At 44.6% G+C, this 18337-nt stretch overlaps 1 protein-coding gene across 1 annotated transcript in view; it reads left to right on the top strand.

Moving 5' to 3' along the window:
• RAB39B (RAB39B, member RAS oncogene family) overlaps positions 1–17585 on the top strand; it is a 29037-nt gene extending 11452 nt beyond the window's left edge. The window contains exon 2 of the mRNA XM_075323923.1: positions 12530–17585. Within this exon, the coding sequence (XP_075180038.1) occupies positions 12530–12956 (427 nt within the window). The 3' untranslated portion in view covers positions 12957–17585. The remainder of the gene's footprint in view (positions 1–12529) is intronic.
• The last annotated feature ends 752 nt before the right edge of the window (positions 17586–18337 follow it).

Raw genomic sequence — 18337 nt, 5'->3', positions numbered from 1 at the left:
GCTTTTTCAACTGCAGCGTTTAATGCCAAAATGGTTGTGTTCTGCTTTTCAAGCAAAGTTTATGGGAATTTGGTTTTCTAGACCGCACTATGCAGTTCAAACTGCAGCCTTTTTGTTGCAGAACTTTGGTCAAAAACTCAGCTTTGCAGTGCAAAACGCAAATGACAAAAACAATTGACATGTCTAGGTATAGTAAAGTAGCACTGCGCTACGCAATAAAACCACCTATAGCGACACCTGTTGAGTTAGCATTTTTATTTCGAAAACAGAATGAGATAGAGAAAAAAAATGAATTACAAAGTTGCAGGGCATCATCAATTTTTCTCTATCTCGTTCCGTTTTGGAAATAAAAATGCTAACTCCGTTGTTTTCCACCAGGTGGCGCTATAGGTGGTTTCATTGTGTAGCGCATGGCTACATTACTATACCTAGACACCACTTCTATGCCTATAGCTGCCGCCATTCTCAAGTTAATGGCGGTGGACAGGATATGGGTGGACACACTGTATACAGTATGAGCCCACACACAGACCCCTGTATACAGTATGAGTCCTCAACAGCTCCCCTATATACAGTATTAGCCTCCACATAGCCTCCTAAACACAGCATAAATATACATACATTGAGCCCCCACATAAACCCCGACATAGCCTCCTACATACAGTATGAGCTTCCACATAGCCGCCTAAATACAGTATGAGCTCCCACATAGCCGCCTAAATACAGTATGAGCTCCCACATAGCCGCCTAAATACAGTATGAGCTCCCACATAGCCGCCTAAATACAGTATGAGTTCCCACATAGCCGCTTAAATACAGTATGAGCCCCAGCATAGCCTGCTAAATATAGTATGAGCCCCCTACATAGAATATGAGGACCTACATAGACCCCTACATACAGTGTGAGCCCCACATAAGCTGCTTTATACATTAAGCTCCATATAGCCTCCTGTATACATTTCTAAGCCCCACATAGCCTCTTATACACAGTATGACCCCTGCATAGCCTCCTATATACATGTAAACATCCCATACACATGAAAAATAAATACATCACATACTTGCCTCACTTCTGTTCCCCCCGTAGCTCTGCTCTGGCCTCCGGTGCACCGACACTCTGCACAGCACACACGATGATGTAACATCACTGTGTCTACTGTCCCACATGCTGATTGGTGGAAGATGGAGCCAGCGGCTCTGTCCTCCACCTATGTGTTCACCACTATCTGCATCTTGAGGAGCGGGGATATTGGTAAGCAGCTGGCAGACGGGCATCAGGGGAGGGCATGGTATGGCACAGGCAGAGGGCCGAATGTGGCCTGTGGGTCGCACTTTGCCCATCCCTCACTTAATGGAATCTAATATATAAAGCTGAGTGTATGTATGTATATGTGTGTGTGTATGTCCGCTAAAGGAATCCGCACTGTCGCATTTACAATCCCGAAATTTTGCACAGACGCCTCATGTAACTTAGGGAACGTCATAGACTATGTTTTGACTGGAAATTTAACCCCACGCTTTACAGTTACTCTCCAAAATCCTGCTTCATTGAACTGAATGGAGGTGGGAACTACAGGCTATTAATGGCAACTGTCAGTGGTTGCTATAGGAACAAATAAACTGTTATTATAAGAAGCTTATGTGTAAGGTAATAAGATGTCAGTGGTGAGACGGATAGAGAGACAGAAAAAGATAGACAGAGAGATACAGACAGAGACAGACGTGGAAAGAGACAGACAGACGGGCAAAGAGACAGCCAGAGCAAAGAGACAGGCCTGGAAACAGACAGACACAGAGGTAGAGAGAGACAGACACAGACATAGACACAGACCGACAAGGAAAGAGACAGACAGACAGCGACACAGAGACTGGGAGAGAGACAGTTACTATCCTGGGCAACGCCGAGTACTACAGCTAGTTCAGCTTAAAGATAAAACTCTTGATATCATTTCATTCCTAGAAATTGAACTTCTGGGCTAAATTGGTGATAACTCTGGAATGGGAAAAAAATGTTTCATGAGAGTTGGATAAAAATAAACCCCATATTTAATATAGGTGGTTACTTAAGTAGCACTCTGACTTGGAAGAACTCAAATTTTGAGTGAGTATTGGATAGATTGATAAAGATATAACTAGAATGCATGTTTCGGGGGATATACTATGGGTAGTTAATAATCTTCAGCAAAGATTTTGTCTTAGAATGAAAAATTATTTTCCATATTTGCAATTTTTACTTGACAAAGGATCAAAATAATTAAACACCAGCAGCCACAATCCATGTGAGAAGGCTTTTATGCATTATTAAGGACAACCCCAATAATAGAAAATGCAAACTGAAAAATAATAATAAAGATAATTTTATTACAAAGCAAAGCAAAATAATACACACATAACAAGCAAGGTAAAAGAAATGGGGATACCTGATTCATATATTAAAGATCTTAAAGCACCGCTCCAGGTGTTTTTTTGTTATTTTCTTTTCACTACTTGAGAGGTACTTTAAATCTAAAGGCCGCATTATACGCAACGGCATCGCTAACGAGATGTTGTTGGGGTCACGGAATTCGTGACACACATCCGGCCTCGTTAGCGACGTCATTGCATGTGAAACATACGAACGACCGCTAACGATCAAAAATACTCACCTTATCGTTGATCGTTGACACGTCGTTCTAATCCCATAAAATCGTTGATGGAGCTGGACGCAGGTTGTTCGTCGTTCCTGAGGCAGCACACATCGCTACGTGTGACACCCCAGGAACGACGAACAACACCTTACCTGCGTCCTCCGGCAACAAGGTGGGCGTCACTTTCTTTCGGCTGCTCTCCGCCCCTCCGCTTCTATTGGACGGCTGGCATGTGACGTCGTTGTGACGCTTCACAAAATGCCCCCTTAGAAATGAGGCGGTTCGCCAGCCACAGCGAAGTCGCTAGGAAGGTAAGTCCGTGTGACGGGGCATAGTGATATTGTGCGCCACGGGCAGCGATTTGCCCGTGACTCACAAACGACGGGGGCGGGAGCTTTCACCAATGACATCGATAGCGATGTCGCTGCGTGTAAAGCCCCCTTAAGCCCTCTGCCCCCTGTATAATACTCACCTGCCACCGTCTTCCTCCTTTTTCGGTGCTGCTCCTGTCCCATGGCACCATCTAATGCACTGCCCATAAAAACGTCTGACTGGCTGGAATTCAGAGGTTACGTCTCAAGTGCTTAATACACGTCTATAAGAGCCAGAACGAAGCTCCCATAGAATTGTATTGAGTTGTGACCTCCGGCGCGCTGCATGAAACACTGGAGAAGATGGCAGGGCACAAAGTGCCTGACACTGGTGGAATTGTCAGTGAAAATAGATGAAGACGCCAGAAGGAGAGTATAAATCTGGGGGCACAAACCTTCACACGGATGTCGCATGCGTATACATGGTTGATGCATGCGTACCCAAGGATGAGGCATGCGTACACACGGATAACGCACGCGTACACACATATACACATGGATGATGCATGCGTACACATGGATGACGCATGCGTACACACGGATGACGCATGTGTACACACGAATGACACAGATACACGTGACTGACACTCGCACATACACACAGATCACGCGTGCACATGGATGACACATATACATACACACGGATGGTCACACGGACCGTGCAACACATGCGTTTTTTCAACAGACATGTGTAGGAGGCCTAATAAAGAGGCGTCCATTTACATCTGTTAGGAAAACAATAGATTTAAGAGTAAATGGTTCAAATTGTATAATTATGGAAATGTTAGTGGGCGGGTGAGGGACATTTATGCATTTTATGTCTTATTTTCTTTTTTTTTTATTTGGTTATTGCAGTTGTACGTCCACGGCAACACGGCAACACAGATATTAATGGATTTTATAAAGAGAAATAAAATAGTCTATGAAGAAAAAAAACTAAATTAAACCAAAAAAAATGTTTATCCTTCCTGTGATTTTAATACTTCTATATTTTTTCTTGGTGTTGTAATTTCAATGTTGAGGCGTGTATATGACGTGTTTCTCTTAATTAAAATGTCTTTACTGCTCACAGCAACCAATCAGAGCTTGGCTTTAATTTATTTAGTGGCTCTGGTAAAATGAAAGCTGCAATGTGATTGGTTGCTATGGGCAACCAAAACAGGTTTTTGCAGCTACGAGAGGACACACAGCAGGGATATATCAGGAAGACATACAGAAATGGTGGATGGAGGATTATAAACCTCTACACAGGGTGGTGGGGTCAGACCAGAATCACATTGATGTAATATTAGAAACCAGACACAGCACCACGTCTCCTCTGGGGCCAATAGCAGATCACAAAGCAGTGGCAGGCTTAACTACTGTTATCTGTACAGGGGGGGGGGGGGGGGGGGGAGAAGAAGCAGGGGGTTGTGGGAAATGTAGTTTACAGTGGTCACGTGGGCAGCTTCAAAGGACCTGTCACCAGGTCAAAAGTGACCAGTTTTGGCTCTTCTATTCCCATTTCCCCAGAGTATTTTTTGTTTTAGAAGACGCCATGTGGTTCCGGAGATATGGGCACTTTTATTTAGTATTATCGTTTATTGTCTTTACCAAGGGGATGTGCCTTTAGGCTATTTTGCATTATTACACTATAAGTCGTGCCCACTCACTAAAGACTATATTAACACTAAATAAAAATACCCATATCTCTGGAACGGATTCTAACAAAAAACAACAAAATTGAATACTCAACGGTAAATATGAGTGTACAAAGTAGCAATTTTTTCACCTAGAGCACTATTTTATAATATGAACTAAGGACATGGCTGTAATGGTGCTGAAATACTGTTTACATTGATACCTTTGGCATGTGTAGATTGAGTTTCCGGCTGGTCCGCAGTAAATCATCATTGCTGGGGGTGGTGCATGCATAGATTACATTCTCAGCACAATGATGTCTTTTAAAGACGACTTCACATATACCATCCACTGTAATGCCGGCGTGAGATTTCAGTGGAGACAGGTAACAAGAAAAACAGTGAACTATCACTCAAAGATCGGAGGCCGGGGAATCATAGACAGGGAGGAAATTACCTAATTAGTAATAAACCTCAAATACTGATTATAGAAGAACCACAAAGTGGATTTCTTCACCAAAGATATTAATATAATCAGTATTAGAGCCCAATTACTGCCATGTCTTTACAAAATCCTGCTGACAGGTTCTCTTTAAGGGCTGCTTCTCACTTGCGAGTTTCTCGCAGTAGAGCAATGCGAGAAAAACTCACATTGGAATCGGACACATGTTAGTGAATGATTCAGCTCTCATCTGCGATTTTTTTTCAGTCCAAATCGGACCGAGAAAAAAATCGCAGCATGCTGCTTTTTTGCGAGTTTCTCGCACCATTTGTCCCAATGATTTCCTATGGAAGGGGATTAAAAGTAGCATCACACACGCGCACCAGCGTTCACATTTGCGAGTGTGGCAGTAACTTCGCTCATTAGATGAATGTGACAGCACATTCCCATAGGTTAATTAAATGACACATGTGTAATAGCTTCAATCTAATTAAGATGTTGCATGAAACTAGCATCGCAATCGCAACACACACGCGAGCAAAAAGCATCGCACTTGCGTTGCACTCGCACCTAACGTGAACTAAAATCAGCCGAGTTTTTTTCAGCCCAGTCGGACCGATTTTACTCGCATAGATGTGTTTCCACCCTAAGACAGAAAAAGATGCAACAAATTCACGAGTGACTATTTGAAAACATTATTTTTGAGTTTATTAGTCTTCAGAGACTTTGACAAAATAATAGATTCTGGTATAACCCCTTTAATAGAACTAGAAGCTAAATTGCATAACATCTACGGTTTGATTTTTTTTTTTTTTTTTCCTGTGTGGATTGGATGTGTTGTTACTGACAGATGGTGAGAAATTCATGTCAATGAATGCTTTGTTGATGTTATTTGTCGAAACCCAAGATCTCTCCTCCAGCTCTTAACTTTCCAGTGCCCAAAGTACTATAAAGACCACCCTCAACCACCTCAGAGTCCAAAATTTTCCGTAGCTCGTACTCCAGATTGCGCTCAATAATAACAGAAGGGGAATGTTCGAAAGGGTAAACAAGAGAAAGGTAAAAACTTAAGCAGGGACTTATGGAAAATAGAATGGTATCCTAAATAAGGCGGTAGCTTTAAGGCCCCGTCACCACTAAGCAACATCGCTAGCAACATCGCTGCTAACGAACAACTTTTGTGACGTTGCTAGCGATTGTTGCTGTGTGTGACATCCAGCAACAACCTGGCCCCTGCTGTGAGGTCGTTGGTTGTTGCTGAATGTCCTGGGCCATTTTTTTAGTTGTTGCTGTCCCGCTGTGAAGCACAGATCGCTGTGTGTGACAGCAACAACCTAAATGTGCAGGCAGCAGGAGCCGGCTTCTGCGGAGGCTGGTAACCAATGTAAACATCGGGTAACCAAGAAAGCCCTGTCCTTGGTTACCCGATATTTACCATTTGTTACCAGCCTCCGCCGCTCTCACTGTCAGTGCCGGCTCCTGCTCTGTGCACATGTAGCTGCAGGACACATCGGGTTAATTATCCCGATGTGTTCTGTAACTAGGAGAGCAAGGAGCCAGCGCTAAGCAGTGTGCGCTGCTCCCTGCTCTGTGCACATGGTAGCTGCAGCACACATCGGGTAATTAACCCGATGTGTGCTGTAACTAGGAGAGCAAGGAGCCAGCGCTAAGCATTGTGCGCTGCTCCCTGCTCTGTGCACATTTAGCTGCAGCACAGTAATTAACCCCATGTGTGCTGTAGCTAGGAGAGCAGGGAGCCAGCGCTAAGCATTGTGCGCTGCTCCCTGCTCTCTGCACATGTAGCTGCAGCACACATCGGGTAATTAACCCGATGTGTGCTGTACTAGGAGAGCAGGGAGCCAGCGCTCAGTGTGCGCTGCTCCCTGCTCTCTGCACGTGTAGCTGCGTGAGCTGGTAACCAAGGTAAATATCGGGTTGGTTACCCCGATATTTACCTTAGTTACCAAGCGCAGCATCTTCCACGCGGCGCTGGGGGCTGGTCACTGGTTGCTGGTGAGCTCACCAGCAACTTGTGTAGTCACGCTCCAGCGATCCCTGCCAGGTCAGGTTGCTGGTGGGATCGCTGGAGCGTCGCAGTGTGACATCTCACCAGCAACCTCCTAGCAACTTACCAGCGATCCCTATCGTTGTTGGGATCGCTGGTAAGTTGTTTATTGTGACTGGACCTTTAGACAAAAGGCTATAAAGTTAATATAGGGTTAATGACCTCAGTGACTTCATACGGACCAATGAATCTCAGATCCAACTTAGCGCAAGGGACCCTGAGCTTGATTTTCCACCAGATTGGGACCCCTGTGACATGATCACAGGGGCCTGATCATTACAGAGGCAACCCAAGGTCAAATGACAAGGAGCATGTTCAAACAGGCGTTCTCAGTGTCACACTGATAGGTATAATGTATTGCAATGCTTGTGCATTACAATACATTATACCAAAGATCAGAGTAATACAAGTTAATGTCCCATATAGGGTCTAAGTAAAAAAGTGAAAAAAATAAAAACATATACTTATGTAAAAACAAAAAAAATATACCTATTTAGTATTGCCGTGTCTGGAACAATAAAAGTCATATGTAAATAAAAATGGTATAGATAAAAATGTTATCTTGTCCCACATAAAATAAGCCGCCATATAGCTGTCACTAAAAAAAGTTAAGTGTATAGCTCTCAGAATACAGCAATAAATATTTTTTCTATAAAATTATTTTTATTGTGTTAAAGCTGCAAAACATAAAAACTATATAAATGCGGTATCACTGTATTCATACTGAGCTGAAGAATAAAGCTGTCTTATCACTTTTACAACATAGTGAATGGCAGAGAAAAAACTCTGAATTGCTGATTCTTCTTGATTGTGCCTCACAAAAAGCAGAATAGAAAGTGATCAAAAAATATTACCGTATTTTTCGGACTATAAGACGCACCGGACTATAAGACGCACCCTGGTTTTAGAGGAGGAAAATGGGAAAATAAAACTTTACGCAAAAAATGTGGTCATGACACACTGTTATGGGGCGAGGATCTGCTGCTGACACTGTTATGGGGGTAATGTCCCCAAATTCTCTACTAAGGTACCCCATCCTGGTAATGATCCTTCTGCCTTGTATATGATCCTGCTATAAACCCCCATCCAGCCTGTTCACATACCCCCCCCCCATCCAGCCTGTTCACATACCCCCCCCATCCAGCCTGTTCACATACCCCCCCCATCCAGCCTGTTCACATACCCCCCCCATCCAGCCTGTTCACATACCCCCCCCATCCAGCCTGTTCACATACCCCCCCCCATCCAGCCTGTTCACATACCCCCCCCCATCCAGCCTGTTCACATACCCCCCCCATCCAGCCTGTTCACATACCCCCCCCCATCCAGCCTGTTCACATACCCCCCCCCATCCAGCCTGTTCACATACCCCCCCCCCATCCAGCCTGTTCACATACCCCCCCCCATCCAGCCTGTTCACATACCCCCCCCCATCCAGCCTGTTCACATACCCCCCCCATCCAGCCTGTTCACATACCCCCCCCATCCAGCCTGTTCACATACCCCCCCCCATCCAGCCTGTTCACATACCCCCCCCCCATCCAGCCTGTTCACATACCCCCCCCCCATCCAGCCTGTTCACATACCCCCCCCCCATCCAGCCTGTTCACATACCCCCCCCCCATCCAGCCTGTTCACATACCCCCCCCCATCCAGCCTGTTCACATACCCCCCCCCATCCAGCCTGTTCACATACCCCCCCCCCCATCCAGCCTGTTCACATATCCCCCCCCCCATCCAGCCTGTTCACATACCCCCCCCCCATCCAGCCTGTTCACATACCCCCCCCCATCCAGCCTGTTCACATACCCCCCCCCATCCAGCCTGTTCACATACCCCCCCCATCCAGCCTGTTCACATACCCCCCCCATCCAGCCTGTTCACATACCCCACCCCATCCAGCCTGTTCACATACCCCCCCCATCCAGCCTGTTCACATACCCCCCCCATCCAGCCTGTTCACATACCCCCCCCATCCAGCCTGTTCACATACCCCCCCCCATCCAGCCTGTTCACATACCCCCCCCCATCCAGCCTGTTCACATACCCCCCCATCCAGCCTGTTCACATACCCCCCCCATCCAGCCTGTTCACATACCCCCCCCATCCAGCCTGTTCACATACCCCCCCCATCCAGCCTGTTCACATACCCCCCCCATCCAGCCTGTTCACATACCCCCCCATCCAGCCTGTTCACATACCCCCCCCATCCAGCCTGTTCACATACCCCCCCCATCCAGCCTGTTCACATACCCCCCCCATCCAGCCTGTTCACATACCCCCCCCATCCAGCCTGTTCACATACCCCCCCCATCCAGCCTGTTCACATACCCCCCCCATCCAGCCTGTTCACATACCCCCCCCCATCCAGCCTGTTCACATACCCCCCCCCATCCAGCCTGTTCACATACCCCCCCCATCCAGCCTGTTCACATACCCCCCCCCATCCAGCCTGTTCACATACCCCCCCCATCCAGCCTGTTCACATACCCCCCCCATCCAGCCTGTTCACATACCCCCCCCCATCCAGCCTGTTCACATACCCCCCCCCATCCAGCCTGTTCACATACCCCCCCCATCCAGCCTGTTCACATACCCCCCCCATCCAGCCTGTTCACATACCCCCCCCATCCAGCCTGTTCACATACCCCCCCCATCCAGCCTGTTCACATACCCCCCCCCATCCAGCCTGTTCACATACCCCCCCATCCAGCCTGTTCACATACCCCCCCATCCAGCCTGTTCACATACCCCCCCCATCCAGCCTGTTCACATACCCCCCCCATCCAGCCTGTTCACATACCCCCCCCCCCATCCAGCCTGTTCACATACCCCCCCCCATCCAGCCTGTTCACATACCCCCCCCCATCCAGCCTGTTCACATACCCCCCCCATCCAGCCTGTTCACATACCCCCCCCCATCCAGCCTGTTCACATATACTCCCATCCTGCTATATGCCCCCATCCTGCTATATGCCCCCATCGTGCTCAGATACCATCCTGGTATATGGCCTGTATCCTATAGCACAGAGAAAAAAATAAACGTTTATACTCACCTTTTCCTCACTCCATGCAGCACCGATCATCTTCCTCTGTGCGCCACTGACCTGTGTGTGTGGAGCCGTTCCCCTGCTGCACGCGATGTCTTCCTGTCTGTGCCGATCAGCTGACCAGCTCAGCACAGATCAGCTGACCGGCACAGACAGGAAGACATCGCGTGCAGCAGGGGGGCGGCTCCACACACGGGGACGGGTGAGTGCACTGATTCACTGCACCCCGCGCTGGTAATGACGCGCGGGGGGCAGTGAATACAGCCGCACATGATCACTCCAGGCTGTAATTGCCAGGGGTGATCATGCGGCTGGCTCTTTGCTATGCGCGCGTCCCCGCTCGTCCTCCCGCCCACCTGTCAGTGCTGGCTTCAGCGCTGAGAGATGGGCGGGAGGATGGGCGTGCATATGTAATGAGCGGGCCCACGTAGTCACGGCAGGCGCTGCTGCTGCCTGCTCGTGCCCCCGATGACCTGCAGCACCCTCATTCCCAGCCGCAGCCCTATAGTGAGACCATAAGACGCACCCCCAACTTTCCCCCAACATTTGGGGGAAAAAAAGTGCGTCTTATGGTCCGAAAAATACGGTATGTGGCCCAAAATGGTACCAATAAAAACTCCATCTCATCCCGCAAAAGATTTCAAATGGCTCTGTCGGCAGAAAAATAAAAAAAAACTATAGCCAAGATTCAAATAATGCTTCTTTCCTTCCAAGCCCTGCCGTGTGACAAAACAGTAGTTTTCCACCACATATGGGGTATAGATGTACTCATGAGAAATTGCACAACAAATTATGACTCACTTTCTCCTGTTGCTCTTGTAAAAATGAAAAAATTGGGTTTAAAATAACATTTTTGTGGGAAAAATCTATTTTTTTTTCACGGCTCAACGGAATAAAATTTTGTGAAGCACCTGTGGGTCCAAGGTGTTTAGCAAACCTCTAGATAAATTTCTTGAGGGGTGTAGTTTCTAAAATGGGATGACTTGTGACAGGTTTCCACTATTTAGGCACATTAGGGGCTCTGCAAATACGACACGGTGTATGCTATCTATTCCAGCCAATTTTGCGCTCCAAAATTCAAATAGCACTCGTTCCCTTCCAAACCCTGCTGTGTTTCCAAACAGTAGTTTTCCACCATATATGGGTTGTCTCTGTACTCTGCAGAAATTGCAAAACAAATTGTGTGGTGCATTTTTTTCCTGTTAACCTTGTAAAAATGAAAAATTTGGGGCTAAAGCCATATTTTTGTGGGGAAAAAGTAAACTCTTCATTTTATCCTTCTACATTGCTTTAGTTTTTGTGAAGCACCTAAAGGGCTTTAACGGGGCTTTGAGCACTTTGAGGGGTGCAGTTCTTAAAATGGTGTACTTTGGGGTATTTTCCATCACATAAGTCACTTCTAATGTGATGTGGTCCCTAAAAAAAAAAATTGGTTTTGTAAATTTTCTTTGGAAAAATGAGAAATTGCTGATAAATGTTTAACCCTTCTAAACTTCCTAACAGAAAAAAAAAAAATGTTTTAAAAATGGTTCTGATGTAAAGTAGACGTGTGGGAAATGTTATTTATTAATGATTTTGAGTGACATAACTTTGGTTTAAAGGCATAAAAATTAAAAGTTTAAAAATTGCTACATTTTCTCAATTTGTCAAATTTTTGATATTTTCATAAATAAATGCAACTCGTATAGACCAATACTTATCGCTAACATGGAGTACAATGTGTCATGAATAAACATTCTCTGAATCACTGGGAAATATTGAAGTTTATTACCTTATAGCAGGGGTCCCTAACCTGGGGTCCCCATATGTGGCTCGCAAACCCATGATGTGTGTCTTGCAGCTGTCTGCCACCTCGATGCATTAACACCACATCTAGCAAATAACTATTAACAGCATGTCTCCAGATGGTGACATTTGTAAGTAGCCCTGCACAAAAGAGCAGATCTGTATGGGGGTAAGGCAAGAATCCTTGGATATCTGTATACCGCCTCATTGTGATTTCCGTGGAAAAGCTTTTCCTGTCATTATTCCGGTATTTTGAGGCTCTGACTGTCACTTCTGTGAGAGGCGGGAGATGGTTGTGCTTCGTGACCCTCTCTCAAAGCTCAATGTGGCTTTGAAGGGTTGAAAGATTGGGGACCTCTGCCTTATAGTGACACTTGTCAGAATTTGGACTTGTCAGGAAGGTGAAAACAGGCTGGGGGGGTAAGAACTAAATATTCAAAACAAAATTGATATTTTACATTGTGCCCTTCTTCACTTTTCTATGTAACATTTTCACACTTGATAAACATTTAGGATCTAACATAATATCCATTTTTTTTTTTATTAAAACAGTGTTCTCTTTACTTTCAGGTCCATCACACGTGCCTACTACAGGAATTCTGTTGGAGGGCTCCTGCTATTTGACATCACCAACCGCCGCTCCTTCCAGAATGTCCATGAATGGTTGGAAGAGGCTAAAGCTCACGTGCAGCCCTACCAGATTGTTTTTGTCCTCGTGGGCCACAAATGTGACCTAGATACACAGCGGCAAGTGACAAGACACGAGGCTGAGAAACTGGCCACTGCCTATGGCATGAGATATATAGAAACCTCAGCTCGAGATGCCATCAACGTAGAGAAAGCCTTCACCGATCTGACTCGCGATATATATGAGCTTGTTAGAAAGGGAGAGATAAACATCCAAGAAGGCTGGGAGGGAGTAAAAAGTGGCTTTGTCCCAAACGTAGTGCACTCCTCCGAAGAGGTAATTAAATCAGACAGGCGGTGCCTTTGCTAAACAGTAGACGCTAAATATCAAGGTCGCCATTGTGAACTCTAATAAAATAACAGCCGTAAACCAATCTGTGAGATAAAGGGTTCCCTGAAATTGCTGATGGTACTATAGAGCGAAGGGAGGTTGGACCATGAAAGAATAAAAATAAAATAATAGTTTGTAAAATCCGTAAACACATCTCAAACTTAAGGAAGCTCTTACATCTCTGGCAAGGGCCAAGTGTGCATGTCTATGTTTAGGAGTTGGGATTCATAAATCAATGATACCGAGAATTCAGATACATCCTAATTCATTTGATAAATTCTGTGTAGTTTAATGTTGGTAGTTTTATGCCGTGAGTTAATACCACAGTGTAATGGTCATTATATATAGTTCTAGAAGAGGCAACCCTTTTATTTACCGAACTTTGGAAACTGAGACATTGAAAGTCATTTTATGGCTTCTAATAATTAAAAAAAATTCCGATTTGCTCTGACCCCAACTTAGTGGTCTTAAAGCGCTCGTCACCCACACCCAACGGAGGCGGCTTCGATGGCCGAATTGATATTCGTAGCTACCAATTCACTAAGATCCTGAGCTATCCTATGGCGCTAGCATCCTAGCACATTGCTGGAAACGGATCGATTAAAATGAGGATATTAATGGAGAAAATGTAACAGTATAATACTATAAAAGCGTAAAATACTGAAACCTTCACCAACGGAACTTGAGATACTGTTTCTCTTAATTAGGTACAATGTAAGGTACATTGGTAACGGAGCACTAAATAGCTCTTACTTCGTAGATTAAGATGTAATCAGACCAAATATCATATTTTGCACTATTTTAAAAAATAATAATGTAATCTAAGCAATAGATTAAATTCCCTATTACTTTTATGGCAATATAACCTAGATTCAGATGACAAGGTAACGAGATTAAGGAGCAAATTAACATTTTGGCCTTTTCTAACAATGTTTGCTTAAAATACCAATACTGCCTTGAGACCGGGTATTGTTCAATACTTTTACATATTCATTTCACGCAGGAACATTAGATAGAAGCGTAAAATATTGCTGGCCGTATAGAAATAATCTCACCAGGTTCTAGATTTATCAACCATAATAAACCCAAATATCTGTGATCCAATAACCAGGCATTCAGCTCTTTTTGTGATTTGGGGATAGTCCAAGATTAGAAAACGTGCTTCTTTCATATATATATGGGCAGCTCAGCTCCCCGACATAATAAAGGGCTAAGCTGTATCCAAAAGATAACTTGTGACCAGGCGTGGTGTTTTTTCTTTTTTAAAAAAAAGCCCCAATGTTTTTCTAATTCTAGGATACTCCTTTAAGGATCCCAAACACAGTCTTTAGATTTATTTTTATTTCACTATAGACTTTTAAAGTAAACTATCAACTCGCCCTCCCCCTTGCTCCACCTCTGCCCGGGCCTTTGTAGATGGGCTGCAGCGGTGATATCATGACTACTGAACAAGTGACAATAGCAGCCAATAGGTGGGCTCAACTGCTCGTACTGTCTACATCGGCATCAACGCTAAGCCTGGTGATTGGCTGCAGTAGTCAAATGTGTATGAAGTAGTCGTGACATCCCCGCAGCTTGCGGTCAACAAAGACTTGGTTGGTGGGCACCATGGCCGTTGAGAGCGAGTTGGGTACCAAATGGTTGTAAGTGCTCATATTGGATTTATGTGGGGCACACCAATTATTCTAATTGCACTACTGTACCCCTATGATATACGTTTACACATTGTTACCCACACTAGTCCTAAATGATGGTTAAAAATTGGAACCTGCTATTTCAATGGAGAAATATGTCAGGGTGCCAGGATGAATCCAACCAGCAGTTTTAGGGCTTCTTTTCACATAAGGAATATATTGGATACTCTATATTCTCACACAACTGTTTTCCTTCATGAAATGCTCACCTTCTTCGCTCTTGTAGGATCCAACCCCATTTTGGTAGATCAATATGGAAAGCCCCAGTCTTGATAAGAACATGTTACTGAGCAGTGAGGCCTTTTTCTTTCTCCTTACGGCGGCCTTTAGACACTTTTTCTCTGCTATTTTTTAAGTGATTGTAAAAAATAAATGCCTTTTTATGTGTAGGCTTCCCCCTCCCTTATACAGAAGTCTGGAAAAATGCATTTAAAGGGAATATGTCAGCAGATTTTTGCTATGGAATCTCAATGCAGCGTTATTCACGGGCAGAGACCCCCATTCTAGCTATGTCACTTATTGGACTGCTTGGTGCAGTTTTGATAGAATCCCTGTTTTCAATGCTGTATATGTAGCAGAGCTCAGAATGCTGAGCTGTATATACCCCGCCCACACCTCTGGCAGCTTCCTGTGTAAAATGTGCAGTGTCAGAATGCTGCCAATCAGTCATGAGGGCGGTTGCACAGATTAGCTGGACTGGCTTGCACACAACCTAGTCAAATAGTGATAATCTCCTGCTGATAAAACACTGATTGTATTGAAACTTCAGCACCCAACCTAATAAGTGATGCTTGGGTGATCAGTACTCGTAACAAGCATTTTGACGCTCGGACGGGCTCAACTTGTTTGCCAAATATATTGGAAGTCAATCGGGGGATTTTTCCCGGAAGATACACATGAACATGGTAGTGCTCCCTTATCACTATTTATTACTAAATACCGTGCCTAACGAGCCCTTTATACTAACTGACACCTAAACACATATTGAAAAATGGTCTTTATAGAGTACTTTTTCTATATGTAAGTTAGCCCTTTGCGAAGACAATGGGGCGTTAGTTCCCCAGACTAGTCGGCCCTCTCCGCATGTTATCATGCACCATGTGGGCGTGATAACATGATAAGCAGAGAGGCGGCATCATCACCAGTTCTTTGTAAATCCTGCACATGCATGCGGCTTTCTTCACTAACATCATTGAAGCCTGGTGTATGCGTCCCGGCGTCAGAGAGGCGCACTGTGCATGTCTGGAAGTGAAACCGCCGTCTTCTTCACTTCCGGACATGCAGATGTGCGGGCATTGCAGAGGGCTGGGGATGATGCCGTCTCTCTACCAATAATGTTATCACGCCCTCAGGAGAGGGAGAACTAGTCTGGGGAATACCCCATCGACTACTCAAAGGGCTAACTTACATATTGAAAAAAGGTCTTTATAAAGTCCATTTTTCATATGTGTTTAGGTATTAGGCAGTACAAAGGGCTCGTTAGGCAGGATATTTAGTATTAAATATATATTAATGCTGGTGGGTGGGGGGGCATAGGGGACCTGTCATGTTCCCTTTAAAATAATCAGGGCATGTGGCCTCTGTACTTCATTTTCATTCCTGTGTAAATACATAGATATTGAATAGAGAGAATTGGAGCACTGGCCACACTGGCCATAGTTAAAGCCCCATTGGAGAAGGTTAGACTTTCATGTTTATTGTACAGGCTCATGTGTTTAAAGGGAATCTGACAGCACAAAATGACTGTTCAAACCAAGCAGTTACTCGGTGCACCCTTGTCATGTCAACAGTTGATTTTGCCACCTCCCTCCTCCATGATTGACAGCTCTTGCAGGAGCCAGAGAAGGACAGAGATGGATGGCAAACAAGTATGTGGGAAGGTGCACTGATCTTGTTAGCCACGCCAAAGGTGCATTGTGTTCTATGCTCGGTTTGAAAAGTCATTTTGTGCTGACAGACTCCCATTTAAAATGGAACAAAAACATGATGCTACAAAATGGCTTTACCTAGGTTCCCCTTTCTTGAGAAAATCGTTACGAAAGTTAGACAACCATTGAGGGGCACCACATTGACGTGGCACTCACTAAACCACCCAGTTAATATTACGTTTACTCTAAACTTAAGTCGTATAGCTGTATGATCGGTCTATGTGGGTATCATGTTTTGTGACATAAACAGGATTGGATCTTCTAAAGGAAAATCAGTTACATTGGCAAAGACCGCGGAACAACTCCAACATGAACCATATGAACAGGTTACGTTTCATAGTTGTTGTCTCGTCAGACAACCCCTTTAATATGGACTGATGCAAACCTGCCGTTTTGCTGCAGGGGAACTATGGGATAATGTGAAGGCCATTTAGTTGAATAGTGAGATGCAAGTCATTGACACCTATAGTCTTCTTGTTAGCGGTTCTCTGGTGCACAGGTGGGGTATCCAAGCTGGAGAACGTCCATTGGCCCTAGTAGGACATGTACTGTCCCGAAGCGACAACCACTTTGATTTCAGATACAACGTTATTAATTGCTCTGGACTCATTATTAAAAGGAGTTTTAATATATATATTCATAATAGACTAATGTTTCTGAACACATATCTCGTCCCTTTTAATGACTCGCATCTTATAAGAATAAATATAAGGATTTCCATCTTTCTTAGTTATTTTCTAGAAATAATAAGACAAGTTCTACACCTTTCTATAAATAAAGAGCTTACGTTCTAAAATACGTCAGATCTGCATGTTGGTTTTGCGTTCCTCAGAATCTCCAGAATATAAAAATGTACACTACCTTGCTTTCTGTTTTGCACTGTAAATGTGAACATATGCTATCTAGCTGTATGTGAATGACAAAACATGCTTGTACCTAGAACAAACTACTGGTAATATGTGAAATGATAAAACTCGTAACAAGTCTCTGTGTTTATTTCATATCCAAAAAACCTGCCAAGTAGGAGGAGTGTGGTTGGTGAGGGTGTAGACTGCGCCTCATCGGATGGGGAGATGCATGTGGCAGATGTACAGTATATCACTAAAGTGAGTACACCACTCACTTTTTTGTAAATAATTAATATCTTCTCATTGGACAACACTGAAGATATGACACTTTGATAAAATGTAAAGTAGTGTCAGTGTGCAGCTTGTATATTTGTAAACTTGGTGTGCCCTCTAAATAACTCAACACACAGCGATTAATGTCTAAACCGCTGGCCACAAAATTCCGTACACCCCTAAGTGAAAATGGCCGAATTGTGTCCATATTTTGTGTTCACCATTATTTTCAAGACTGGCCTCTCTTGGGCATGGAGTTCACTTGAGCTTCACAAAAGCTGCTGAAATCCTTTTTCATCCTCCATGAGGACATCACGGAGCTGGTGGATGTTAGAAACCTTGCTAGAGGCAGTAGCCATCTTGGAGGTGTGTTTGAGGTTATCATGTTGGAATACGAAGAGAGGGGATCATGCTCTGCTTCAGTATGTCACAGTACATGTTGTCATTCCTTCAATGAACTGTAGCTCCCCAAAGTCAACAGGAGTCATGCAGCCCCAAACCATGACATTTCCACCACCATGCTTGACTGTAGGCAAGACACTTGTTTTTGTACTCATCACCTGGTTGCCGCCACACACGCTTGTCACCATCTGAACCAAATAAGTTTATCTTGGTCT

This window comes from Anomaloglossus baeobatrachus, chromosome 9 (assembly GCF_048569485.1).
Source record: "Anomaloglossus baeobatrachus isolate aAnoBae1 chromosome 9, aAnoBae1.hap1, whole genome shotgun sequence".
NCBI lineage: Eukaryota > Metazoa > Chordata > Amphibia > Anura > Aromobatidae > Anomaloglossus > Anomaloglossus baeobatrachus.
The sequence above is the reverse complement of the archived record's forward strand: the minus strand, read 5'-3'. Positions and strand labels throughout refer to the sequence as shown.